Below are 27533 nucleotides of genomic sequence, written 5' to 3' on the forward strand. Positions count from 1 at the left end.
GGCCAAAAACGGGTGCACCAGGATTCCTTCTTTTTGCAAGGGCCCTGCTACCTCCACCATAATCATGGAAAATGTTCTGGGAGCGGTGCAGAGACCAAAAAGCAGCGCCTGAAACTGATAATGGCACCCCATCACCGCGAAGCATAGGAAGCGTTGGTGTTCCAAGTGATGTTGACCCTCTTGAGATCCAAGATGGGTTGAAAGGAGCCTCCTTCTTGGGCATAACAAAATAAAGGGAATATCGTTTCATTCTGAGACATGGGTACTGGAACCACAGCCCTCAGTCTGAGAAGCCTTTGAAGCATGAACTCCACTGCTCGTTTCTTCTGTGGGGAGTGGCAAGGGGACACCATGAACACATCCAGAGAAATAATGCAAAATTCCAGTGCATACCCTTTGCGTATCACCTCCAGGACCCACTGGTCCAACGTGATCTCGACCCACCTCAGATAAGAGAGAGATGTCCCCCTATTTCTTGTTCCGGAAGGTGGGTCGGCAAACCTTCATTAGGAAGCTCGAGAAGGTCCACCACCCGAGCCCACTCCTCTTTTGGGCTGACAGGGATGAAAGGACAGACCTACCGAAAGTTCGAGACCGCTGAAAAGTAGACTCTGTAGGGACAAAAATGCCTGGAACCCCGGACATGACCCCTCATACCAAAGGGGTGCTGTAACTGTTTCTTATCCGCTAGCAACCAAGGCAGATACTTGCCTCACTTACTGGCCAGTTTCTCCAACTTGCTCCCAAACAAGAGCAAGCCTTTAAAGGGCATCTTGGTAAGACTGGCTTTGGAAGCTGTGACAGCTGACTAATTTCGCAACCAGAGTTGATGCCTGGCCACTATCACCGAAGCTACTCCTCTGGATAAGGTCCGGACCAAATCACAGCCTGTATCTGCTAAAAAGGCGGCAGCAGGCTCCATAACCACTCTAGAATTCCCTTCAGACTCAATCTCCTGAGAGAGAAGCAGGCAAGATCTCGCCACTAAGGCACAACAGGAGGCAATCTGTAAATTCACTGCCATTGCCTCAAAGGCTTGCTTAAGAATAGCCTCAATCCTTCTATCATGTACATCCTTCAAGGCCGCTCCTCCTTCTACAAGGATCTGCTTAGACATGGCACATACCAGAGCATCCACTTTGGGAAATCCAAACGCTTTATCACAGCCGGATCCAGGGGATACAGGCCTTCCAATGTCCGACCCCCTTTAAAATTTGCCTCTGGGGCATCCCATTCCAGATCAATCAACTCCTGGATGGCACCCATCACCAGAAAAAAACAAGAGGCTTTACGTAAGGAAACCAAGATGTGATTCTTTCTCGGCTCAGACATAGCATCTGAACCAGGAACACCCATCTGTTTCAAGGTCTGGGAAATCAGGGCCAGCAGTTCATTTCTATGAAAGAACTGCAACATGGTTCAATACAGTTCCAGCCCTGAAGGAATTTCCCCATTTTCAGGGAATCTGGATCATCATCAGTGCCATATGGATTCCGGTTGGGAACACCTGCAGGGAGCCGGAGTGAGCCCTGGTGCTTAAGCATAGGACTGGAAGAGCCACCAGCTGAGGGTCCGACCCGACAAATGGGAGAAGTGGAGGACTGCGCCTGAAGAAAGGCTTGTAAGCCTCGAAAAAATTCCACCCAAGAAAAAGCAGCCAGGTTCAGACCAAGCCCAGAAGGAACTGGAGCTGGTCCCACAGAACTGCCCTCGCCAGCGGAGGAGCCAGTCAAGGGAGAACCAAAATCTGGCATCCCCCTAGTCAAGACCATGACCAACCCAACTTCATAATGGGAAGAATCAGGTTTAGCAGAATCCGAGGAAGACCACTCTCCCTGAGCATCTGAACAGCACTGACACAGGTCAGAAGCCAGGTCAGGCTGAGAAGCCCTAATATGACAGGTAACACAAATAGGAAGACGCTTAGGCTTCTTGCTTACCTGAGTCATCACTGCGGTAAACGTGCATTGGAATGGTTCGCACTGAAAAAAAATATGCACCCAAAAAATAAGCACCTAGAAGAAAGAGCGGCAAGGTGCATGCACAACCTGTGCACCAAGTTAAGCAAATAAAAAGTCTGTGCGTGTAAAAAGTGTTCCCAAAAACAGAGCCCACTGACAGCCTATAGTGGGCAACACAACACTCACAAAAGTGTGTGAAAATGGCCAGCCAGAGCCTATCACGCAGCGTACAAGAAAAAATTCCTAAGCGTGGGGACTAGCCCACTGGCGGTCGGTTCAATCTGCCAAGCTGCCCAGTTTCCCAACCCCAACTGGAGCGGGAACGAAGGAAGTCCTGAAACCCGTGTTTCAGGTAAAAAAAACAACCCTTACCTGAGCTCAGCGCTTATTGGCAGAGTACAGAAATAGTCTCCGGTTGCGGGGGGGAGAGGGGGAAATTCTGCCATCACCGCCTCCCTCGGCCTCCTGCACCCAGTGCCTATCAGCTAAACTAGCAGCTAAGTCCATGCCAGGAAACCCAGAGGCATACCTCTGGAATTCTCAAACTGGTGAGGTATCACCGCAGGAGAGTGGGGCTTTCTTTTCTTGAATTTAGAATTTCAAAATTTCTCCTTTCAAATAGCTCAAACCCCCATAGGGAGATGCATGTCCACCATCTGCTGGAGACGAAGAATACTGGAAGGCTGGGGTCACTGCAGGATTATGTATACTGTGATGTTAGCTTGATCCATCTCCTGGCAGGGGAGCATAAACCCACTGGGCCTGAGTCCATCTGTCTACACACTAGGAAAACCTGGTTTCTCTGGTTCATAGCCTGCTGCTCTAACCTCCTTCCATTGGGAAAGCAAAAAGGCAGAATTAGGTGTCACGATATGAAACGCCAGGGGGGGATGACTCAGAACTAACATCAGGAAAAATGTCTTCATGGAGAGGGTGGTGTATGCTTAGAATGCCCTTCCAGAAGAGGTGGTAAAGACGAGAACAGTAAAATTCAAAAGGGCATGGAACACATACTGTGGATCCCTAAAGGCTTAAAGCTGAAAAAGAAGAAATGGGCAGTGTAAAATTTTTGCATGGGGGTAACCTGCACAGAGTGACAGTTACTACTTTCAACAGAATATATGGAAGTAATCTACACGAAGCAGCAGTTACTACTAGGAGCAAATTGTTGGGCAGACTGGATGGACCGTTGGTGTATCTGCCATCATTACTCTGTTACTTTGATAATCTAGTCCCTATCCAATTGCCTAATTCGGCTTCATGGACTTGGGGATGTAAAAGTAAAATCAGCATTCTCAATGAACCTGCTAGATTCAAACTTGCTAAAAATGCTTATGGCCAAAAAAAAAAAAAAAAAAGAGCAAGAGAAATTTAAGCTTACCATTTCTTTTACTCTGCTCTTTTCCAAATTAAAATCCAACTTATTGTCTGCACGGAGTTTCACAACTTCATCCTAAAGAAAATAATGAAACAGAAGTGAGGATGTGTGGACACTGCAAGAAAAGTGGAAAGAGAATCTAATTTTTTTTAGATTTTTTTTTACTTCGCTCCACACAACAGAAGATGCACCTTTTCCAAAGGCTCCATTTGATCTTTCCTTGCTACTGATCACTTGCAAAAATAAATAAATAAAAATAATAAACTGAATGCCATTTTCATTTTATGCAGATTTTTCTTCAATTATTTGATTTAACCAGTTTTTCTAAACAGCTGTGAGTCATGTAAACTTAATTTGTGTTTGTTATAGGAGAGAGTATCGCACAAAAGATGGTTTCACTTAAGATCACTGCTGGTAGGAAAAATACCATTTTTGAAAAAAATGGAGATAAAATAAAACTGATCTCATATCCTAATGCAGTGTTTTACTATGCAGAGATGTACATTTCTGAGTGGGGGTAAAATTTCTGTCTGTTAATAAAGTCAAATCCTCCCAAGGAGCTCCATTGCCAACAGCTATCTTGATCAAGTGCCCAACTTACATCTTTTGGCCTAACATCTACCAAACTCTGAAACAGTCTCAACTTCTGAAAAGGAAATTGCGTCACAGAAAAACTGTGCAAGCAGTACTGTGCAAGCTGGATTATTTGCTGCACTATGCAGATTTTCCCTTTCAAAAAGAAATCTTTGAAACGGTGCTTTTTTTTTTTTTTTTTTTTACTAAGTGTGCAAGCATGCTAAGTTGAAGGCATTCTGGCTTTACTATTGCCTGATCTGTCTCCATCTCATGTTCTCCAACTTATATGGATCTCACCTCACAGCCACACTCTGTTTGCTTTACAATGGTTTGCTACTTTTTATTTATTTTTTTCATCTTTCTCTGAAGAAGTTCGCCCTGACTTTTATGCTTCCTATATTTCAGTCTGTATATGCATAATATTTTGGGGGGCCCCACGAGTTCCTTCTGCTTTCTTTGTGCTTCCACAATTGGACCCAGCCTCCACCAATGCCCTCGATGCCAACCACCTTCATTTACAACTATAAGTTGTTTCCTTCCTTTTTTAAGCCTCCCCATTCCATCTATCCAAGCCACAGTCAGAGTCTTCGGTCAGGGGTCACAGGCCATGACTCACTAACATTGTATACACAAACCCTGAGCCACATCACTATAGTGTTACTGATGTGGGTGCTCATAGGCTCTTAGTCTCAGTGAAACAACATGTCACAAAAGAAGTCATTACTCCTGTTCTCCCAAGTTTTGATTTTTCAGAAGCAGCCTTTATAATTGCTTAGAAGTATAACATTGTAACATGACATTGTGTTACAATGTTGTAGTTGTTTGTATAGACAGTCTGATGCTATAAACTAGATAAAGATGCTAAGATACAAGGCTGTAGAACATTTTGAACTGATATGAGGCCAACTGATATTCCATCTAAGATTATAGAAAACATTCTTAGAAAAAGCACAAGGATGCTAATGCTGGCAAATTCCAAGAAAACATTTATATGAGACTAAGATAATTAGCTTGGAGAATAAAAGCAGATTACTATACATTCAGATTATGTTTATAATAGAAAGCCAATCATAGAAATTTGGACAATTATGTAACCTAGTTTAGGGGTTGGAAATATACAAATAAAATTCTATATAATGCTGTTTTATCAATAAAATCATTTGAGAGGGCGTTTATGCTAGGGTCTCCATAAGGTACTTTATTTAATGTATAAGGTTTATATTTTATAGCATTTTAATAAAAATGTTTTTCTACAGCTAGTGGCTTTAAGCATTCTTATTTTCAATGAACCACAACATTACAGATAAACAATAGATGGTATATCCTTCCTTCCAGTATGCTGTGAATACTGATTCCATAGCATCCCCAGCATAACACAGAAGCAGGGTTTGGGACCTGAACCCAGGACTCTATTCATGACAACATGCAACACTGAGCCATTAACCAGGCCCCACTATTGTTACTTACAAGTAATTGCTTCTTTAGTTGCTGGAGTTCAATTTTTATTTTCTTAAAGAAAACAGAAAATTTGATTAGAACTTGAAATTATGTAGGGTCATAATTTGATAAGGTCATCAATTGCACAAAAAGTAGGTAAGAATGCATGCAGGCAAGTACAAGAAAGCTCAAGTATTATGGAAATACAGTTATAATTATGCCATCTATATTAATCCATCATCACTCACTTATTTGCTTTAATGGTAATGGTAATAGTATGCTGATTTTTTTTCCTGAAATTTGATAAATTCAACTAGCAAACCCTCTCAGCCTGACATTTTGGGAAAAAAAAAAAAGTTTAGTTTTTGTGATAGAGGAGAGCAAACAATGAAAAAGAACAGAAAATAAATTCCCAAGATGTGGAGAGTTATAGATAGGGATAGGCAAGAAGGGAAGGTGTACAGGTAAGCAATCTAATGGGCTATACATCCGTGTGATGTATTTTATTTTTAAAGACAAAAATATTCAGTCTTTCTGCTTTACAACCATGCCATTCAGGTTATGACAATGCAGAAGGGTGTTTTTGTTAGAATGGTAATGCTGCTCTAATACAACTGCTTAGCTAGGAATACATTTACAAGTTATTTGCATCTTTAGAAGAAGTGAAAAGGGGAGGAGGCGTGGCCTTCGAGCAAGATGGCCACATGATCCGGAACTCTGGCTACCCAGATGTAATTATCTATGCTTTTTTGTATATAGTTTACCCCAACTCCCATTACATGTACAGCCAGCCCATAATCTGCAAGCTTCTAATATTTGCGAATATCTATGTGTCATGTATATAGTTTCCCCCAACTTCCTCCCCTTGTTCCTCCCCCCTGTAGCCACAACTTACTGTTTAATTCCAGTGTTTTCTGTAAAGCAAATTTTGCTATTGTTATGTTTTAATGTAAACAGATGTGATGTATCTAACGAATGTCGGTATAGTAAAAACTTTAAATAAATAAAATAAATAAAAGCAAATCTAAAACCAAAGCTTAAAAGATGACCAAAGAATACTTTTTGGTCTCAACACAAGATTGATGGCCATTAGAAAACTGAGCTGGATTTGCAGCAGTTTTCTTATGTGAAAATGGTTTTGGAGCAGCAAGACAAGACAGGCCTAGGTAACAAGGGCGAAGAGAGCACACAGTCGGAAGACCGTTCCACGATGGCGGTGACTGTGGAAGCACTCCAAACTAATTTACCTACCCGAGATGAGTTTCCACAGTGGTTTTGTGATATCAGAAAGGACATGAAAGATTCAAAGAAAGAACTACTTGCAATGATGGCTGACTTGAAGGAGGAAATGGCAGACATAGGCCACCTTGTGGATGAATGCGATGTGCGATTGGAAGCCCAAGCTGACAAAATCAAAAATCTTCAAAATAATTTTCAGCTAGTGGTGGATGAGTCTGCTTTTGTGCAAAACTCGAAGATCTTGAAAATAGGAATCGGTGCTGTAACTTAAGATTTCGTCATATCCTGGAAATGGATGAATACAAAGACTGCATAGAGGTGAATCAGTGACTTTTTTCTATCGCAAGGAACCAGCCAGGAACCTCTCTCTCCAAAACAGACTGTGGAGAACGAGAGAGCCTACCAAATGTTCGGCCCAAGGACGAATAAAGACATTGTGGCATGTTTCTTATGCTTCCCCATCAAGGAGCAAATCTTAGTGACTGCCAGAAAGCAACAAACATGGCAGTGGGACTCGCACTTGATTGCGGTATTCTCAGATCTTGCCCCAATCACCTTGAAGAAAAAAGGTTGGATTTCGGAAACTTACAGCAGCGAAATGCAATAAGGGGCATCGGTACAGGTGGTTGTTCCCTTTGGCCTTGGCCTTCACGATTCATGGCGTCTCCTCAAAAGTTAACACTGCATATTAGGCGGAGGCCATTTTGGCAGCTGCCGGAATGACGGTTAAAACGCCTCATAGCCAGAAACCACCTCAGACTCCAGCAAAAGAAGATCTACCGAAATGGCAGCAGGTGTAGAAGGGAAGGCGGAGACTATGGAGGAATTCGGGAGATTCAATGTCTTCTAAAGATAGCGGAAGATGATGAAGTTTGGACTATTGTGCCTGAACTGTTAAAAATACTACTATGAATCAGGTTACCTGCTTTAATGTTTGCTACTTTTGATCATCTAGACATGGTTTTCATTATGGGCCAGAAGAGATAGCTGGTCCGGAAAATTCTCATATATGTTGTGATAATACAGAGGGATCTGGGAGGCTATTGAGAGTGGTCTGTTAAATTTTTCCACCGTAGAAGACTCGTGATCCTCCTCCACTGATTGGTGTGTGACTTCCAGTCTCACCAACATTGAACAAGGGATGGGTGGGAAAGGGGAGGGGGGGAATTGGGATTTTCAATACAAGTCGTTACAGTATCATGTTAATAGATCTGTAAGTTATTGATCAATCTGGCAATATATTGTTTGCATGGGCAGATTTCATGTTTTCCAACAACTGATTAGAGGGGGATCGGCCCTACCAGAGGGTTAAGAGTGCTTAGGTATACCTGGAAGAACAAATGATAGCATCTATGAAAATTGTCCCCTTAAACGTAAAGGGTTTAAATGCTCCCTGAAAGCGTCAGTTTCTCAGGGCAGACCTTCAGACGTGAGAGGCTCCTATAATTTTTCTCCAGGAGACTCACCTGAAAAAGTGCTTTGAGTACCTGCTGTGATGTCCGCTTTATCCCACCCAATTTTTTGCTGCTGCGCCTGTTACTGCTAAATATGCAGGGCTGGGAATCCTTTTTCATAAGGAATTTAAGGGTACGATAGTTAAAACTATAGAGCACAGCTTGGGCAGGATACTTATGGTACAAATTAGCCTGGAAGGGATTTTGTATTTTCTGATCAATGTATATGCACCACTTGAAGGCTGTGGAACTTTTTTTTTTTAAACTCTTAAGGATTTCATTTCAACCGAAGGGGGAAGGACTGCTAATAGTAATGGGAGATTTCGATCACATCTTGATAACTCGGGGAGGTACTGGGAACTCAGGGTCCAAAGCATCCAGGGTGTAGATAAAAAAAAAAAAAGATGTGACATGGTAGATGCTTGGAGACATTTATACCCATCTACCAGAAATTATACTTTCTTTTCGCCGCCACATAAAACCTATTCTAGAATTATTTCCTCATAGATAAAATATTGGTGGGAAAGCTTTCCTCTGCAGGAATAGACACCATTTCATGGTCTGACCACACTCCAATATGGATCTCATTAAATTACCCAAGTTTTTGTTTTTTTTTAATTTAGATTTATATTCCACTTGTCACACTTTCAGTGCTTCAAAGTGGAAGGTATAAGGTTCTGGAAATTGAATGATACTTTGCTGTCTGACTACCATTTCTGTTGCCAGGTACAGTGTGACAGACGAGAATTTCTAAAATTCAATGATCAGGACAATACCAATTCCTTATTACTGTGGGATAGCTTGAAAGCAGTATTACATGGTAAATTCATCTCCAAAGCCTCTTTTATTAAGAAGCAGAAGTCAGAACAAAAGCGGCGCTTAATGGCAGTGTTACTGAGGTTGGAAACAGCATAAAACTATCATGTCAGAGGCTATATACAGATAGATATTACAAATTTGGGACCAAATTCAGGCAGCAGACCTAGACCAAATAGCATTTCAGTTACAGATGATACAGCAGGAAGTTTTCCAGTGGGGTAATAAGGCTATCCGCTTACTTGAAAGGCAAAAGAACAACCCAGCAAGCTGTACTAAAGCTTAAAATCAGACGCAGGTGAAATTTTATCCCTACCTCGTGAAATCCATCAACAATTCATGGAGTTTTAAGGTACACTTTATAAGGCAAATCACGGAAGAAAGTATTACCAAATTTCTACAGATCTTGATCTGTCAACCCTAACTGATGTCTAGCAGCAATTTATTGATGGTGAAATCACGGGGTTAGAGATTGAAATGGTAATTAAGGGCCTTAAGGTAAATAAATCGCCAGGCTTAGATGGATATACAGCAGCCTTTTACAAAATGTTTTCTTCAGATTTAATGCCCTTACTCCTGAAATGGTTTAACTACTTGAAATTGGGCCACCATTAATTCCCAGGACCTAACACAATAATATGCAAAACATGGGGGAGATCCCACTCAGTGTGGATTGTACCGCCCCATATCGCTAATAAATATTGATCTTAAAATTTTAGCAAAGATCCTGGCCAATTGCATGTCTTGATTCATTGTGAGGGTGATACATCTGGACCAATCTGGATTTATCCCAGGGAGAATGACATCGGACAATGTGAGAAAAATTGTAGATCTAATCTGGTGGGTGCGTGAACAACTCCCAACTGTTCTTCTCGCAACAGATGCTGAGAAGACGTTCAACTTAGTCCATTGGCCATTTCTATTTAAAGTGCTGGAAAAAGTGAAATTTGGGTCATATTTTCTAAACTGGTTGAGCCAATTATATTCTAACCCAGAGGCTCAGGTAAAAGTTAAAGATCTTATTCACCTACCTTCCCGATACAACGTGATGAGTGGGCCTGAACAGAACAGAAAACCAACATGGAGAAGGAAATTCCCAGAATCCTCTACTTTTCTTTAGCCTGCCTGGGCTGAATGAATTCTAAGTGACTTTCTGAACATGACTTGCAGAATTTCCCTGGATATCTATAAAGGCAGGCAAGCTGGCACCAGAAAGGTGAGTCCTATTCATAGGGTCACAAAGAAGAAACCAACGGCAGGACCTTCAGGCCATACAAACACTACAAAGGTTTCTATAAACACAGCCACCGATGTGGTAATTAGCTTGACCAGCAAGATTCTAACAGAACAAAAGACTACCTAGAGAGTGATTGGTAAATGAGCCCCACCTCCTGGGAAAACTAATTAGGGCAGTTCAGAAATAGTTATGTGGTTGGCATGACAACCTATGTAAATGATTCTTTGGGCAGTCATGCAAGTCTAGAAGCTTCCACAATATTGTATGTTATCTATAAAAGAAGGATCACTTCCTGTATACGATGAGATGCTGGTGGACAGGTTGTCAGAGGCATGGCATCAGCATCTCCCGAGAATACTTATATTGTTCAATAAAAGATTATGTTTTACACTGAAAATCTAAGTGTTCTTGTCTCCCTGGCCATAAGCGTCCTAAAAAATGGCATGGCGCTTAACAAATGGGGGACAAGAAAGGGCTGTCCTATGTAGCCCTTGTTGTTTGTGCTATTCTTGGAACCCCTGGCAATTCGCATCCGGTAAACGGAGCAAATTTCAGGTGTATGGGTGGGCGAGCGAGAGTTTAAGCTCTGACTGTTCGCTGACGACATATTTACCCTCACAGACCCCAAAAGATCTTTAGTGAAAGTAATTGCAGAGTTAGGAGACTTCAGTGCGGTCTCAGGATATACCGTAGGTAAATCTAGAAAAGTCAGAAATCCTCAAACCTCTCTGTTCCCAAAGAACTCCTTTCATTGAAGCAAAGGTTCTCCTTTAAAATGGGTCTCTAAATCTATTAAATACTTAGGTATCCGAATAAGCAATTCGTTAGATGAGGTGTTGACAAATTTCTTACCCCTTATAAAATCTATTTCCCAGGACATAGACACTTGGTCGGGTTATACCCTTTCTTGGTTTGGCAGAATAACTTTGGTTAATATGAACTTAATCCCATGGCTTAACCACCTCTTCCAATCTTTTTCGATATACTTAACATATTTTGAAAAGTCTTCAGAGGAGAATATTTGCTTTTATTTGGAAGCATAAATCCCCGAGGATCAAGAAATCTCTCATATAAACAAATTACAGTGGGGACTGAGCATGCAAAATATCTCCTGGAACTATGCTGCAGCACAGATTAGAGCCAATGTAGATTGGCACAAAAAGACTGAGAAGCAATGGGCATGGCTGGAATATGAGATGGTGGGAGGGATTCCCCTTCGTTTTCTAGTGTGGCAACCACGGTCAACCTGGCCCCCAATAAAAAAAAAAAAAATTAAATTAAATAAAAAAGTTGGCCTCCCTCAGTTAACACTACAATAAAAACATGGCTTCAAAGGAAGACTAAACTGGTTGGTCCCCGCAGATATTTTTACAAGTCCGGTATCAATTACAATACTCGATTCGCTGCGGGACGATCTTTACTTTCTTATAAACAAGTGGTTGGATAAGGGAATGGTGACTTTTCAAAAGCTATGGGACAACTAAAAGATGGCTTCCTTTTACGAATTACAAGAAACATTTCACTTGGACCCCAGGGAGATTTTCCACTATTTACAGATCAGACACTTTCTGGTGACTGAGAAAGTGGAAAATGATCTGCTATTAGGGAAAACTCAGTTTGAACATTGATGCAATCAGGCTGACACACTGAAAAAGACCCTCTCCCTGATATACAGGTTCCTAAATCAGGCTTCGTTGGGGAAAACCTCCTATGTAAAGGCATGGGAACAAGATCTGGGGAAAGAACTCTCAGAGGAGATTTGGAATTTAATCTATTTAAATGTCAAAAGATGCTCTATTTCAGCTCTCGCACAAGAAAACAGTTACAAGACCATGATGAGATTATTACCCCAGAAAGGATTGCTATGTTTGTGCCATCGTATTCAAATAGATGCTGGAAAGGGTGTGAGTATTGGAACTTATTTACATTTGTGGTGGCAATGCCCAAATGTTGGTGACCTATGGAAAAGTATATTTACACTGGCTTCAAACTTAGTTGGGTTGACAGTAGATCCCAATCTGGAACAAGCGTTAAGTGCCCCACTTGATAGAGAATTCTCTGAATCAGGCCTATTCCAACAATTAATGCTAGCAACACGTTGTGCCCTTGCATATAGCTGGAAATCTGAGAGAACTCCTACGACTGATGAGGTGAAATGGAGCTAAATAAGATTTGCCTTTTAGCCAAATTGATTGCCATAAAGAATAAAACCTTAATGTATTATAATATTTGGACACCCTGGATTAAGGATCAAAAATTAGCCTTAGGCCCATTATGATATAATAGTTGTTTGGATCAGTTTATATCTTGTGGTATACTTTATGTATCTTGTCAGATTGAGTGACTTATTATGAGTACTAATGTGGAACGAGATGGTACAAGGGGAGGGAAGGGGGAGGAATAAAAGGGAATATTTGATAACGAGACACTACTTGAGAATATCCGGTAAAGTTATAATCATGTTTATTGGAAAACTTTGTACAGTGCTTGCTTTACTTTGAAATATGAATGCTTGTAAAGTCTTTGGTGTTTAACATTGTGTATTGATAAAAATTATAATAAAAAAAAAAGATGAATAGCACTTTTTCAGGAGTGAAGCATTTCAAATTTGGTAAACTTGAGTCAGCCAACTTGAAATGCCCACTTCTATTTCATCCTTGCTTTCTCCCCCTGGCAGTACCTGTCATCCGTCTCCCCTAGACAGGATGCTTGTGCAGTTTAGGACACCCTTACCAGCTTAAGGGACACTCAGCACTACTTGGTGGCTGCTGTAGTAGTTGAAGCAGCTGCTGCTGCTATCTTATCTACCTCCATGAGAGCACTGTATTTGCAGCACACCCATGCAGTGACAGTATCTAAACTTAATTCCACTGTATTGCAGCACGAGCTGTAAGGCCAGCTGAAATGCCTATTTAATCTGTTATAAAACAGAATTTTTGCCTCTTAGACAGCTGTGAATTCTTTATTGCATTTTTTAAACAAAATCTGGATGAAAGTTAGTACACACATTTTCCATAACATTCATGAGGGTGAAAGTAGGCTGGATGGGTCAGTAGATTGGTAGAAGAAACCAGAGCCTGTCAGTTTAAATCTGGCTATGGCTGGCAGCAACTGAAAGTTACTACTAACTAAGCTTCTGTGGCCTAAAATCAAACATAACATTAACTGGCACCCTTATTAGTTCTAGTCAATGGATATTTTAAGGTTGCAACTGTGCAGCATTTTGAGCCATTCCAGTGTTTTTTATGAACTTAACTACAACCAAGAACGTTTACCTGCACACTGGCATCTCAGAAAAGAGAAAAAAATATCCTATGGTATAGGGTCCTTCATTTTCAGTTTAAACTGATTTTCACCCATACATTCCTGGACTTTCCCCCAAAAGGTGACACTTCTTTGAAACAGATATTCACCCTAATTTTAGGTTGATTATAAAGCTCCTCCAGAGCTGTAGATGCAGTGTTTCAAGGCCTCCAGCTATTACTGGAAGCCAGTGTGGGCCAAAGTGCATACTGCATTTCAAGTGAAAGCACTCCTCTCCCGCCAGTGTCACTCATACAGTGTTTCAAATCCCCCCTCCTCACCCCACAAGCAGCCAAAGTGCCTGCTGTCTGATGCTGCAAATCCACTAGAAGCACTTCCCAACAGGCACCCTGGCCCTGCACAAAATCAGCTTGCAGATACCACTGTTAAGGATAAATGCTGTCGCAATGGGGGGGGGGGGGGGGGGAAGACAGGGTGAAGAGAGAGGGACATGCTAGGTAGGAATGGGGATGCTAAGTGGATGGGAGGGAGAATCTGCTTAATATTGTTCTATTGACCTGTCTTCTGTCCATCAAAATAAACTATTTGCCCAGAAAAATGACAAGTAACAAGTCATTTTTCTTAACTGATTTTCTCCTAAATTGTCATAATAAACACTGAAATTCCCTGGAAAAAAAAAGCCCATTAAAACCTGAAAATGAAGGTCCCTACCTATGTTCCTAGTTAAATCTAAAGTCAAAGCTAGAATGATTGAAATGACCATGTAATGGGAGTCTTAAAAATATTTCAACAGCAAGGTCAAGGATGAAACTGCATGAAGAGTGAATTATTCTCCTAGCCTTAGAAGTATCTAAAAATATTGTTTAGTAGTTACCACAAACTGTGTGTTTTAATTTATAGAGAACTCAGCTTAAAAATGAGTAAAGTCTGGAAAACTGATCCATAAAAAAAATTGAGGAAAGATAGGGAAAAAGCCCTAAATACATTACAGAGGACATTTATAAATCCTTGGAAGAGATACCATGTGTGCACTCTTGTGAGCAACCAAAATCCTCCTGACACATAGAGATGAGTAGTCTTTGGTCTAGAATGGTGTGGTAATTGGAAAAGCATAATCAAGACTTTTTCACAAGAGAGCCTGGATCTCATTAATGTCCATTTCAGTATTATTCCCAATTTATATCTTACATTTTTAACAAAAAAAAACAAAACCTTTATTATAAGAGAAAAACTGAATATATATGCTATATTGCAGAGATGCTATGTAGTGCTCCATAGGCTCTTCAGTGTTACTGATATAGCCAACTCTGGGTCAGATGTCTGTTGCAAATAGAGGACCTGTGCACAAATGAACTAGTGCCTGATACTACTACAGAAAGTTGTATGCATAGGTCAGTCCTTACTATACCCAAGTGAAAAAATTCCCTGGTAGTAGAATAATTCTATAGTTATAAGGCAAGAATTGTAAAATTCCAACTAGAGCAGAGTATGGAGTGCTTCTCTGGCCATCACAGTCAAAGACAAACACTTCATTGAGATACTATGTGCTGAGCTTTACCTCATTTTCTGTTCGTAGAGCTGAAAATTCACTTTTCTCCAAAATGATCATGTCCTTTTTGACAGAAGCAATGTGAGACATTATTTGCTGGAGAGAAATCTCCTAGAAGGACAGAAGAAGAACTTTCAGCTGACAGGGGAAACACTTCTGCAATTGGTTTCTTTCAGAAAGTGGGGGAGAGGAATTTACAAAGACTTGTGCACTTAGTTATAGGCTCTGCCTTCAAAATTTGGGTGATGCTAGAAAGTCTTTGGAATGAAAGAGGTCCATATTAAAAAAAACCTGCTGAATAGATAAGTTACCTGAATAACTTTACCCAGATACTCTATGGCATTTATTCAGGTAAAAGTGCCACTAGACACACCGGGCTAGAAGTTATCCTAACTACAGGTCAGCGATTTGTTCAACTAGAGTTACCCAGATAACTTTGTCCAGGCAGTGTTCAATATTGGTGCTGTCTGGACAAAGTAAAACTGCACCCTGGGACACTCCCAGTGGCATTTGTACCTGGGTAAATTGTGTAGGCAACATTTGTCCATACAAAGTTTAGCTGGTTACCAGGAGAAAGATTCAAACCTTGTGGTTTGTTCGAGTAACCTCAAATGTTAGCTGGACAAAGCCTTCGAATATGGATGTCACTACATTCAATTCATTCCTGGTAAAATTTAAAAAGTTAAATACAGTGCTTCACAAAAAAAAAAAACAAAAAAAAAAACTCCAAAAAAAACCAAAAAGAGAAGGTGCATGTGTTAGTGACATTTTTTTTGGGCTTTTTTTTTTTTTTTTATTTTACACACAGAAAAGTTTACCAGTAATTCAGTATCAACTACTATACAGTTTTAATTCCACATTCAATTAAACCATACCAAAGTCAGTGCCAGGATAAGTAATAGGAAGAAAAGTTTAGAAATTTCATTTAATAAATAGGTCTCAAGTCTATCTATCAGTGGCTAATTGGGAAAAAAACTTTTAGACACCAATAAGACTAAAATCCTCTGTACTGGGAAACCAGCTAAACAGAATCTTTTTTATTCTTGGATGGAATAACGCCGGTACCAGTTGAATGTGAAGAGCCTTGGAGTAACATTTGTTTCTTCACTAACACTTGAAAAACATTTAATATTTCCAGAAGATATTTTTCTTTTATCAGCGACAGTTCCATGACTATTTTCTCATCTTGACTACTATAATGCTCTTTAAGCTGGCCTTCCTGTTAAATTTGTCAGTAAATTACAACAGATACAAAACAATGCTGCTAGATTTCTTATGGCAAAAGTGGAGAAAGCATATGGTTCCTGTGTCAATGTAGCCTATATACTGGCTGCCTATAGCCCAGCAGCTCAGTTTTTTTTTAAATTTATATTTTATTGAGTTTTAATAAATACAACATTGTAATGAAAGAACCAACGGCAATATACATCAAATAATAAACTGAAGACTTGTGGAATACATCGCATTACTAGTCTCTCATTTATATGTTGGCAAGTGTTTTAGAAAAAATTGAACTTTTCCCTTCTCCCCCCTCCCCCACCCTTCATCATGGAAGGTATCACCACACCAGCTCTCCATGTAAAAAACACTATTATAAAACCACCTTGAACAATGTCATATTATAGCCTTATAGCATTTGATTGTCATAGCACGTATTGAAAAGCCAGTCTAAACTAGAACCTTAACATTACTTCACGGTTGAGAATGATTTGACAGTATATGATACACTCAATGCTAATTGTGCTCTCACCATTACTATAATCATTGGATTATTCATTCATCCATTAACACAGGTCTCCGTATCATAAATATATCAAAGTGATTGATTAGTGAGTGTGAATAGGTCTCTCTCACCCCCTTCTATGGTAAAATCTCCTAAGCTTGTAAAGTTGGGAGCCAATTCCAGATCCGATGATATGACCAAAGAGTGTTGTGTCTGACTGCTGATAGATAAGTTAGCCGTTGATGGTTGCATAACTTAGCCACCACTTCCAACAAAGTCGGAATGGTTTTTGATTTCCATTGTCTGGCGATCAGCATTTGGGCGATTATCCACACTTGCCTACAAAGGTTTTGCTGATCCCCATTTAGATCTGCCATTGAGCCACCTAGTAGGATAATTCTAGCATCTAACTAGTTGTGTTTTTAGAATATCATTTACCCATTTTAATAGCTCAGACCAAAATTGGTGGACCCCTGGGCAGGTTCACCAGGTATGGAAATATGTATCCGAGAATCCACATCCTCTCCAGCACAATGAAGAAACTTGGTGGTATATGCTGTGTAATTTTTCCGGCACTAGGTGCCACCTGTATAACATTTTATAACAGTTTTCTTGTAGCCTCGCTGATATAGAGCATTTACCCACCATTAAAAATATATGCTCCCATTCTTTCGGAAGTAGAGGTTCCCCCAGGTCATTTTCCCATTTCGCCACGTATGGTAAAAGTGAATGATCCATATAATTAAGTAGGTGGTATATTCTTGAGGTCATTATACACAATCTGTCCGCCCCATGACAAAGATTCTCAAATGGGGACCTAGTGGGCCTCATTCTTTGTGCTCTAATTTGTGTTGCTATAAAATGCTTGATTTGAGTATAGGCGAGGTAACTTGTTATCCAATTTGTACTGGCAACTTAATTGTTCAAAAGAGGACAGCGCTTCCCCCTGGTGGAGCTGGCCCAAGTTGTTTATTCCTGCTCTTTTCCAAGAGCCGAAAATGGCTGATTGGAATCCAGCCGGAAATAGATTAATAAGATATAGTGAGGATTGATAGAAATATGAGAAGTCCCCTACCAACCAGTTTCTCCAGGTGTCCCATATTTTTTAATGTCGTTTGGAGAGACAAGGGGATACAGGCAACTAGCTGCCAAGTATGGCGAGGTTGCCAAAGCATTGCCTCCAATGGCATAAATCCCACCATGGCTTGCTCTGCCTGAGCCCATTGTTTGCATGTATGTTGTCTAGCTATGTCTACTACTGCCCGTAATTGTGAGGCGACAAAATACATCTGCAAGTTAGGGATTCCCATCCCTCCTTGTACCCTGGGAACAGTGTGCGCCGTGCCACCCTAGGAGGATGCCTTCTCCAAATGTAATCAAAAATTTTCTTTTGGTCCTTTTAGAGTAGATAAATGCACAGGCAAAGTGGAAAATAGGTAGAGAAGTCGTGGAAGGATATTCATTTTTACCGTAGCCATTCTCCCTAGCCATGAAAAAGACTTTTTGTGCCATTTATCCAGATCCCTATCAATAGATTTGAGGAGAGGGGTGTAGTTTAAGTCAACCAACTCCTCCAGTGAGGAACGGATATCGGACATCCGGATACTTTAGTGCTTTCTTGGCCCATCGAAAGGGCATTACCTTCTCTATATGTTGGACATCTGTATCAGGCAGAGTTAAAATTAAGCAGTTCAGATATATCTAGGTTCACTTTAAACCCTGAGACCTGACTGAAAGAAGCTATTTCCTGACGGACCCCTTCTAATGATGCTCTAGGATTAGCTAGGGTGAATAAGATGTCGTCGGCGAATAAGGAGAGTTTATAAACATGGTCACCTATCTTTATTCCCTGTACACTCGGGGACCTTCTAATGCGATCGGCAAAAGGCTCTAGATATAGAGCGAAAAGTAGTGGTGATAGAGGACACCCCTGCTTTATACCTCTAGAAATTGCAGAGGTAGGTCCATACTTCCCATTTACCATTACGGACGCCTTCGGTGCATTGTTTTAACCACCGAAGAAAAAATTCCCCAAAATTCATTTCTCCCAAAGTAGAGAACAAAAAAGGCCAATGAACTAAATCAAAAGCCTTTTCCGCCTCTATAGACAATAAGGCAGCTGGTATTTTCTCATGCTTTACCCACCAAATTAAATCTAGGATCTTGCGAACATTATCTGCGGCCATGTGTTGGGGTATAAAGTCCACTTGATCCGAATTTCAGTGTTGGCATATATTTATTTAATCGCACGGATAATATTCTGGCCAGAATTTTGAGATCTTGGTTAATTAAGGAAACAGATCTATAAGACCCACATCTTGTAGGATCCCGACCTGGTTTGGGGAGAACAGTAATACCAGCTATGTTGGCATGCTCATGAAATACTCCTCCCTCTCTGATGACATTGAATAAATTTACCATGGGTGTTACCAGGGCATCCGTAAATGTCCGATAGTATTCCCTCGATAACCCATCCAACCCCAGCGATCTGCCGTTTTTAAGATGTTTAATGACCTCTGCTTCCCCCTCCTTAATTGGTCCATCTAAGATTATCTGTTGTTCTTCCGATAGGGTTGAAAGATGTGTCGATGTTAAGTAAGCTTCAATGTCCGCTTCTTTAATATTATCTTTGCTATACAGGGTCTCGTAGAAAGCAACGAAACACTTTCTAATTTCTGTGGGTTGTGTTGTATAATTTCCATCTGCAGCCTTTATCTTAGTGACCAAGCTTTGCACTATGCGGGATTTTAGTTTATGTGCTAGTAGTTTGCCTGCTTTATCGTCTTCCTCGTAATGTGTCTGTTTCAATTGTTCTAGTTGGTGAGAGATCAACCCATCATCCAGTTGCCTCAATTTATCTCTGGCAGCAGATAATTGATTATAAGTTTTAGATGATAGTGTGCGCATATGTTGTTTGGCCAATATGTCTATTTCATTCTGAAGCTTTATCCTAGTGGCTTCCCTTTCTTTTTTGAGTGCAGAGGCTCTGGATAAGCATAGGCCTCTCACCACCGCCTTAGAACATTCCTAGATCGTACCCATCGGGCCTGAAGGATCACAATTATTATCAAAAAAATTCCTTGATATGAGTGTGCAAGTGTTTTTTAAACTCATCATCTTTCAATAAAGACAGATTCAATCTCCAAAAACTCCGTCCCCCCACTGTGTCTTGAAACCGTAACTCTATCCCCACAGCACCGTGATCAGACCAGGTAATTGGGTAAATCTCCGTGTTCTGTATTCGGGACAGGAGACATTTGTCTATCAGAAAAAAATCAATGTGTGAGTAGGATTTGTGCGGATTCGAGTAAAACGTTTACAGCCTGGCTGTGGGGTTATGGTATCGCCATATGTATCAACTTCTGTTCAGCCCGGCAGCTCAGTTTTATTAGTTAAGGTGATGTATATGTCCAGGCTTTTGTATCTGGAGTTCTCTTAATATTTTATCCATCTGCTAGAAAACAGATCTTAGCCTTCTTTTCTTTCAGTACCATCTCTGAAAACAACTCGACTGACTTGGACTAGACAATGTATGTTTTCCTTTCATGTACTTGTGTTATGGAATACCTTGCCCACTGAGGCCAGGCATATTCATGATGTGAACAAATTTAAAAGAACTGTTAAGATTTGACTGTTCAAACAGGCTTATTGTATTATGCAACAGATTTTTAGTATGTAGTTCTAGCTAATTTCAGTTCAAGATTTTTTTTTGTTCATCTGTCAAATTCAATGTAGTTGTCTTGTGGTTGTCTGTTTAGGGAAACTCTGTATGAGGTTTGATTTTATCACTTAGTGAGATTTACAAATTGAGAAATATCTTATGATTAATTTTATACCTCATTGTTAAAAATGTACACAATACAAAATTCAGCAATTTTGAATTCCATGTCTATATTTTGAGACGTTAGATGTGCTATAAATAAAACTGATAACTTTACACATTACTTTCTCAATTTACAACTAACACCCAATGTGGTGAATAAAAACAGAATAGTAGCACAGTGAGTCTAAAATAAAATATAAGTCATGAGATTTTGTGTTTTATTGTTAAACTGAGAATATGTCAATGTATAAATTAATATGAAATGAGCATTACTGTATAAATGTCTTTTTCATATCTAGCCAAGATGAGTATAGCTCACGTAATACTTGTTCCATTTATCCAGCAAGACAGAGAATGTAGTTAAATCTTTCATAACTGCTGAAAAGGAGTATTTTCTATACTGAAGCAAAACAGTGCTAAACCATGAAAAAAAAACCCTCAACCCATTTAAGATTCTATCCACTGCTGATGTTTAAGCTTACTTGTAGACACATAGCTCAAGTATTCCTATATTCCCACAGACATCTATCTCCAAAATATATAATCCTGCTCTGAGAATCTCTCATATTACTTCAAATGACAGCATTTCTTTGCTTGTAATGAAATACCATCATTGCAACTGATGTGGTATTCATTAGCGAGTCCTGAACCATGGTGTGAACATATTCCTATTTCTGGCATGGTGGCAGGGGAAGAGGGAGGGGGGCAGGAAGCAAGGAGATGTGGTCTTAGAATAAATTCCATCAGCTAGCAGGGAATATTTAATAAGTCCAGCTCAAACTAGGTCTCTTTGATGGGCCATCTTAAACATTAATGGGCAGAAAAGCTTGACAGTAAAGATGCCCAAAACAATTCACTGGATTATAAAGCAAGTTTGCTTACTGTAAACTGTGTTTTCCATAGATAGCAGGATGAATTAGCCATGATATGTGGGTGATGTCATTGGTGGCACTGAATGTACTTGTCTCTCCAAGCTAGCAGAGCTTTCAGCTCTATTGAGCATGTGTGGAGTTCCCATCTGGGAGTTGCCTTATGAGACATCTCAGTCTATTTCAGAGCAAATAGCTATGTAGTCAACTTTCCATGGAGGAGGTTTGGTTTCTCATGGCTATTTCATCCTGTTATCTATGGAAAACACCATTTACAGTCAGCAAACACTTTTTCTATTGATAAGCAGACAGAATTAGCTATGATCTGTGGGAAGTCCCAAGCAAGAAATTTAGGAATTATGAATGATTCAAACCTCTCCATGCAGCACCATATTTCTACTTTTGTCAAATCATCTTTCTATAAGTTGCATTTACTAAAACCTCTTCTAGAAACCCATGATTTCCATCTGGTTCTGCAGTCATTAATACTAAATAATCTGGACTACTGTAACTCCCTATATCTTGGTTTCCCTGCTTGCACAATTAACGCATTACGAATAATCCAAAACTCTGCTGCACGCCTTTTAGTTGGTACTCATTCTAGAAATCACATTACCTCAGCCCTAATTTTCTTCCACTGGCTTTTCTTTATATACTGAATTCAGTATAGAGTACTGATACTTAAATTGCTACACGATGACACATCCATCTGGCTAAGTACTGCCCTTCGAATTTATAAACTGACAAGACAACTACGGTCATTTAACAAGACCCTGCTGGAAATTCCTCCCCCCAAAATGTCAAGACTGAATATAACCAGAAATCAGGCCTTCTCTGTTGAAGGGCCAAGTCTCTGGAATTCCATGTCAGACTCTTTATGGGATATCTCAGATGTGGAAAAAAAAAAAAAAGCAGCCCTAAAAACTGCTTTATTTAAACAGGCATTCCAATGAAGGACTACCAAAAGCAGTTCCCTTTTTTTTTATCTTTCCAACTGACATTAAAGAACATGAAATTGTTACCATATGGTTTTCTGGACATCCCTGTAACATTTCTTGTCTCCAATGCTGAACTTTTGTTTTGTCTTTTGTAATATGTTACCTATAATGTGTTTGAATATTTTTATTATGTAAACTACCTTGGGCATTTTTAGTAGAGTGTGGTATACAAGTTTTAAAAAAACAAACAAGTAAATAAAGAACATCTTTAATAATAAAGTCTTCTATAAGGGAAGAATGACCATCTGATGTACTCGGCTGGTCAGGTGCAGTGGACAAGGACTGCACTGCAGCATTCTGGTCTAATTTGAGAAACTGCTTCCCCACTGCCTTCAACTGAAAAGGATATCTCTGAGGCATGGAAGGTCAGCAAAACATTTTGTGCACATCTTCCCGGATGCTGCTAACTTGAAGCCAAGCCATGTGGCGAGCCCTATCGAGGCTGCCTATGTTCGTGCAAAAGAATAGAAGGATTCATAAATGGAGCACAGTAAATGTTGTATGGCTTCTTTCACATCTCTCAGCAGCTCAGGAGAGCATGATTTGCCAGATTTTTAACAAATGGCTTCAGTTTCTGTATGCACTCATAATTATACTGGATCAGGTAAAACTAGTGACGAGTAATAGAGACTGTTAGCATTGAGCCCTAAAACACTTTATTCCTGAAATTATCCAGGTGTCTAGGAGAGTTGGAGTGAAGTCTTATTACTAAACATTTCCACAGCGCTACATGACATATGCAGCGCTGTACACACATACGATAGAGCTTATAATCTAATAAGACAAAGTTACAGGACAAGAAGTTTGGGTTATTTCATAAAGCAAAGGACAATGGTTAAAAAGAAAAGTTAGTTAAGACTAAAAGCAGACAATCAGGCATAAGATTTAAAAGCAGTTTTCAAAAAGGTGGGTCTTTAGATGGGAATTAAACACGGCAAGAGAGGGAGCATGACGTACCAGTTCAGGGAAGACTATTCCAAGTGCACAGCACAGCCAGGTAGAAAGAATTGGAGATAGAGAAAGGCACAGATAGGAGTGACTTGTCGTGGCGTGCATGAGGAGGGGTGCAGAGAGAAATAAGAGGAGATATAGTGAGAGCTGCTGTAGAGCGAAGGCATCTGTAGGTGAGAAAGGAATTTGAGTTGTATGCAGGAGTGGACAGGGAGCTAATGCAATGACTTCAGAAGAGGAGTTGTTTGAGTGTAGTGACTTTGGCGAAAGATAAGTTGTGCAACTGAATTTAGGACAGTCTGCAGTGGAGAGATGGCTTGCTGGTGACCTGTGAGGAGCAGGTTGCAATAGTCTAAGCTGGAGGAGATGAGTATGGATAAGGGATCTGGTAGTGTGTTCAGAAAGGAAAAAGGACGGATTTTGGCAATGTTATTTATTTTTTATTTAACATTTTTATATACCGAAATTCATGTAGCAATGTTACATATCAATTCGGTTTACATTATAACATTAAACAGGCACGACAGAGTGCAATTACATCGAAAAGGAGGATAAACTTGGATAAAGAAACTGGGGATTAAAGAACAAGAAATAAACAAGAAATAAAGAACAAGAAATTACAATAAATAATGTAGTATTTTATAAAGAAGCAACATGTTTTAGCAGAGTTTTGTGTACGCATAGAAAAGGAGAGAGAGAGAGAGAGAGAGAAGTCAAAGACTCCTCCAAGGTTACGGGCTGATGGGACTGGGATGATGACTTATCCATATAAAGATGGAGGTGGGCTTGGGGGGGAGGAAGTAAGGAGTTCTATCTTGGCCATATTGAATTTAAGGTGGTGGTGGGACAGAGGCAAAAATCCAGGACTGGATTTCTGGTGTAGAAAGATCTGTGAGTTATCAGCATAAAAATGGTATTGAAAGCCATGAGAGGAAATCAGAGCACCAAGGGAATTAGTATATAGTGAGAAGAGGGCCCAGGACAGAACCCTGAGGCACAACAATTGATAATGAATGTCAGTAGGGAAGGAACCAGAGGAAAACACTAAAGTGCTATGGGAGAGGTAAGAAGAAAACCAAGACAGGACAGTCTTGAAATCCAAGCGAGGACAGAGTATCAAGGAGTAGGTGGTGATTAACAGTGTCAAAAGCAGCAAACAGGTCAAGGGTAAGGACAGAGTAAAGAGTCATTTTCTTTGCCTTTTTAAAGGGCTGAGTTCACCACCACCACCTAATGTGGAAGCTGACCCACTCCATAACCTGGAGCTTTCTGCATCCTGTACTTCAAGTCTAGTTTCTTGGCCACTGTTATACCAGAAATGGGCATTTCCCACATTTTCATTTGTATGGTATCTAACACGGCAGGAGTCAGAAGGGCTACCGGTTTAAACAGTATATCCACAATCTGCAGTTCCATGACCTCTGAGCAAGGATCTTTGTCTTCGCGCAAGTTAATGTTGAGCGTTCCACCCATCTTCTCTATAAATCTTGACTAGGAAAGGTCTTCCAGAGGAGTGCATATGATCTGGGTATACTGAAAACAGATCAGTGGGGAACTTGACAAATGGAGAAATTACTTACCTGATAATTTCGTTTTGTGTTGTGTTGAGGCAGTCTCTCCCTGCATAGATGCTGCTGACTCATCACATCGCGTGTGTTATTTCAGTGCATGCGGCAGCTCGAGTGGTATCGCTTCAACTTTGACGCATGCCGGTCAGTTCCTCTTGACACGGAGGCTTTGGTATGCACAGTTAAGGGAGTTTGACGAGCTCCATCCCAGCATACCTGGAAAAGTGACGGAATCTGTGCTCCAGGAGGAAGACTTGCTGAGGCCCCGGACAGACTGACACAGCCCTTCAATCTTGGCCACTCTGGAATGCTGTGACTGCAGGGGATATACGACCACAGGCCTGGCAATTTGCCTGTTCATGGTCAGGTCCTACACACTGGTAGCACATCTAGTGCCCACTGGTGATGGAAAATTTGGCTGCAAGTACAACTTTTAAAACCACTGAACATGTTTTTTCTTTCTTCCCTGACATGACTGAAAAGGTCAGAGGTAGGAGTGGGGATTCCAGAAGAATCTATCCTCTGCCCAAAATTCTTATTTTTTTTGGTGGCAGTAAAAAGGATGCTGCTGAGGCAGAGAGCCAACCAAAAAAAAAAAATTAAGATTTTAAAGAAGGTTTTAGAAAAAGTTTTTGAAGGAACGTACGATGTGCTTTAGCTTGGACAAAAAAAAAAAAATAACCGAGGAAGCTCACAAGGCAACTTCCGCAAATGTTCAATAGAACTCAAAGATCTACTAGGTTGGAAAGAAATCTTTTTAATGCCACCGGATATTCACAAATCATGGATAATTTGGCCTGCTTATCTATGGAAAACACTTTGCCAGTGGGAAAAAAACAGAAGGCACTTTTCTTGGCGTTTCCTGGTTAAAGTTGTTTTAAAACTAGATAATGGTGAAGAAAATACAAGAAAGTATTAACATTTATTCCATCTACCGTACTTTCCTTCTTTTGCATAACCCCATTAAAATATTTTCTACCAGTTTGTGTGATAAGTTCATCATTAAACATTTGAGACTGTTTTTCTCTATATGAAAATAGGCAAGATAAGAAGTCAGCTGGTGACCACAGGCACGAATCAATGATAAGACCCCTTTAAAAACACTCTGTCATCACAATGTGATTTGACCTCCTTGAGATTTCAAATGATCTGTTTCCCTATAGGAAAGAAAAATAGACCAAGTGTTGGGGGCACTGAGGGCACAAGAAAGTGTGAACTGGGGGTCACTTGGTGCTCTAACAAATATGAAGAAAATTGCATTAACAGTTCAAAAGTTATTAGGGCAAGAGAGAGGGTGATCTTATAAGGCCAGTTTCTCTATAGAAACTAAAATAGTTTTATTATTTGAACGTTGCTTCAGACCATGACCTTCTGATCAGGATAAAAAAAAAAAAAAAAAATTCAGAACTATTCAAGAACATAAGATACTTATTTAACAAAATGTATGGCCCGCTAATCCACTAAACATACCAGGTAACAGCTGACATACATAATAAAAGGTACCATATAAGTAACAACCTAATTCAATAAAATCAATACAAAAAACATAAAATAAGCAACACTACAGATAGCAGAGACAAAGTTTGTACATATAAGTAATAACAACTTGTAATAACATAACTTGTATCACGATGTTATATAAGTTGATCCATATCTTGTTGTTCCTTAACTTGTAATATATTGTTTTATATAAGTTGCTTCCCAAATTGTAATAATTTGTTTGACCTGTAAACCAGAGTGAAGGCATCTAGCTAAACTTCGGTATATAAAAGCTTATAAATAAATAAATAAATAAATAAATAAATAAATAAAATATAGGTGTTTCAGTGCCAGTATCTCAATCCCACCCCAAAGCTGGTCCAACATTATCTTCCATAGGAACCATCATAGAAAGAAAAGATTTCAAAACAGACTTGACACATATGGGCTAATTCACTACAGACAACTTGGCTACCTCTCAATCACCTTATTGCTGTGCTACACATCACTCACACCTTCTCTTCTTCCCTTTTCATCACCATGCTAATACAATCTGAAAATTACTTATATGTTCAGGTATCGTGGTCTTGTACCTGGCTCATTTTGTTTAGATCTGATAAAGGGAGCATAACTTCCAAACACCAATCAAGAAATATGTCAATACAATAAAAAGGTGCCATCTTGTATTCCTTGTTTGATCTTTATTTTCAGATGATCATGTAAGGAGGGTATGGTCATGTGTGGAATGGATACAGACAGTAAATACTGCCTTACTTTAACACAGTAAATAGCAGTTATTAGCTTAACAGCTTAAGAGCCCTCATATCCATGAGCAAGGCAGGTTTTAAGTGAGAGGACAGAAAGCACCCCCCCCCCCCAAATCTAAGCATATAACAGCAAAAAACAATCCACAAATTTGTTTACCCTTTGATATCATACTACTGATATGTATATAATATATATATAGGCTGCACATTTACCAATGAGGTGAATAGCTATATGCTTATAAAAATCTAAATAAAATAAATCCAAACATCTGACAAAACATACATCAGTTTTATTAATAGATGTCCTGCCTCCCTCCAAACTACCTACTACAGTGATTCTCAACTTGGGTATTATAACCACCATTTAGGGCAGAGTAGAGCTATCTGCACCCTTCATGGGGATCACCATCGGCCATCTTCCCCTGTTTGACAAAGTACAGAGAA

At 39.9% G+C, this 27533-nt stretch overlaps 1 protein-coding gene across 1 annotated transcript in view; it reads right to left on the bottom strand.

The window, feature by feature from the left end:
- Nucleotides 1-27533, bottom strand: part of MCUR1 (mitochondrial calcium uniporter regulator 1) — a 101287-nt gene that overhangs the window by 39090 nt on the left and 34664 nt on the right. The window contains exons 4-6 of the mRNA XM_029590685.1: nucleotides 14921-15022; nucleotides 5383-5424; nucleotides 3343-3414 (exon numbers count right to left, since the gene is read on the bottom strand). Of these exons, the coding sequence (XP_029446545.1) occupies nucleotides 3343-3414; nucleotides 5383-5424; nucleotides 14921-15022 (216 nt within the window). The remainder of the gene's footprint in view (nucleotides 1-3342; nucleotides 3415-5382; nucleotides 5425-14920; nucleotides 15023-27533) is intronic.

Source organism: Rhinatrema bivittatum, chromosome 2, assembly GCF_901001135.1.
Source record: "Rhinatrema bivittatum chromosome 2, aRhiBiv1.1, whole genome shotgun sequence".
Classification (NCBI taxonomy): Eukaryota; Metazoa; Chordata; class Amphibia; order Gymnophiona; family Rhinatrematidae; genus Rhinatrema; species Rhinatrema bivittatum.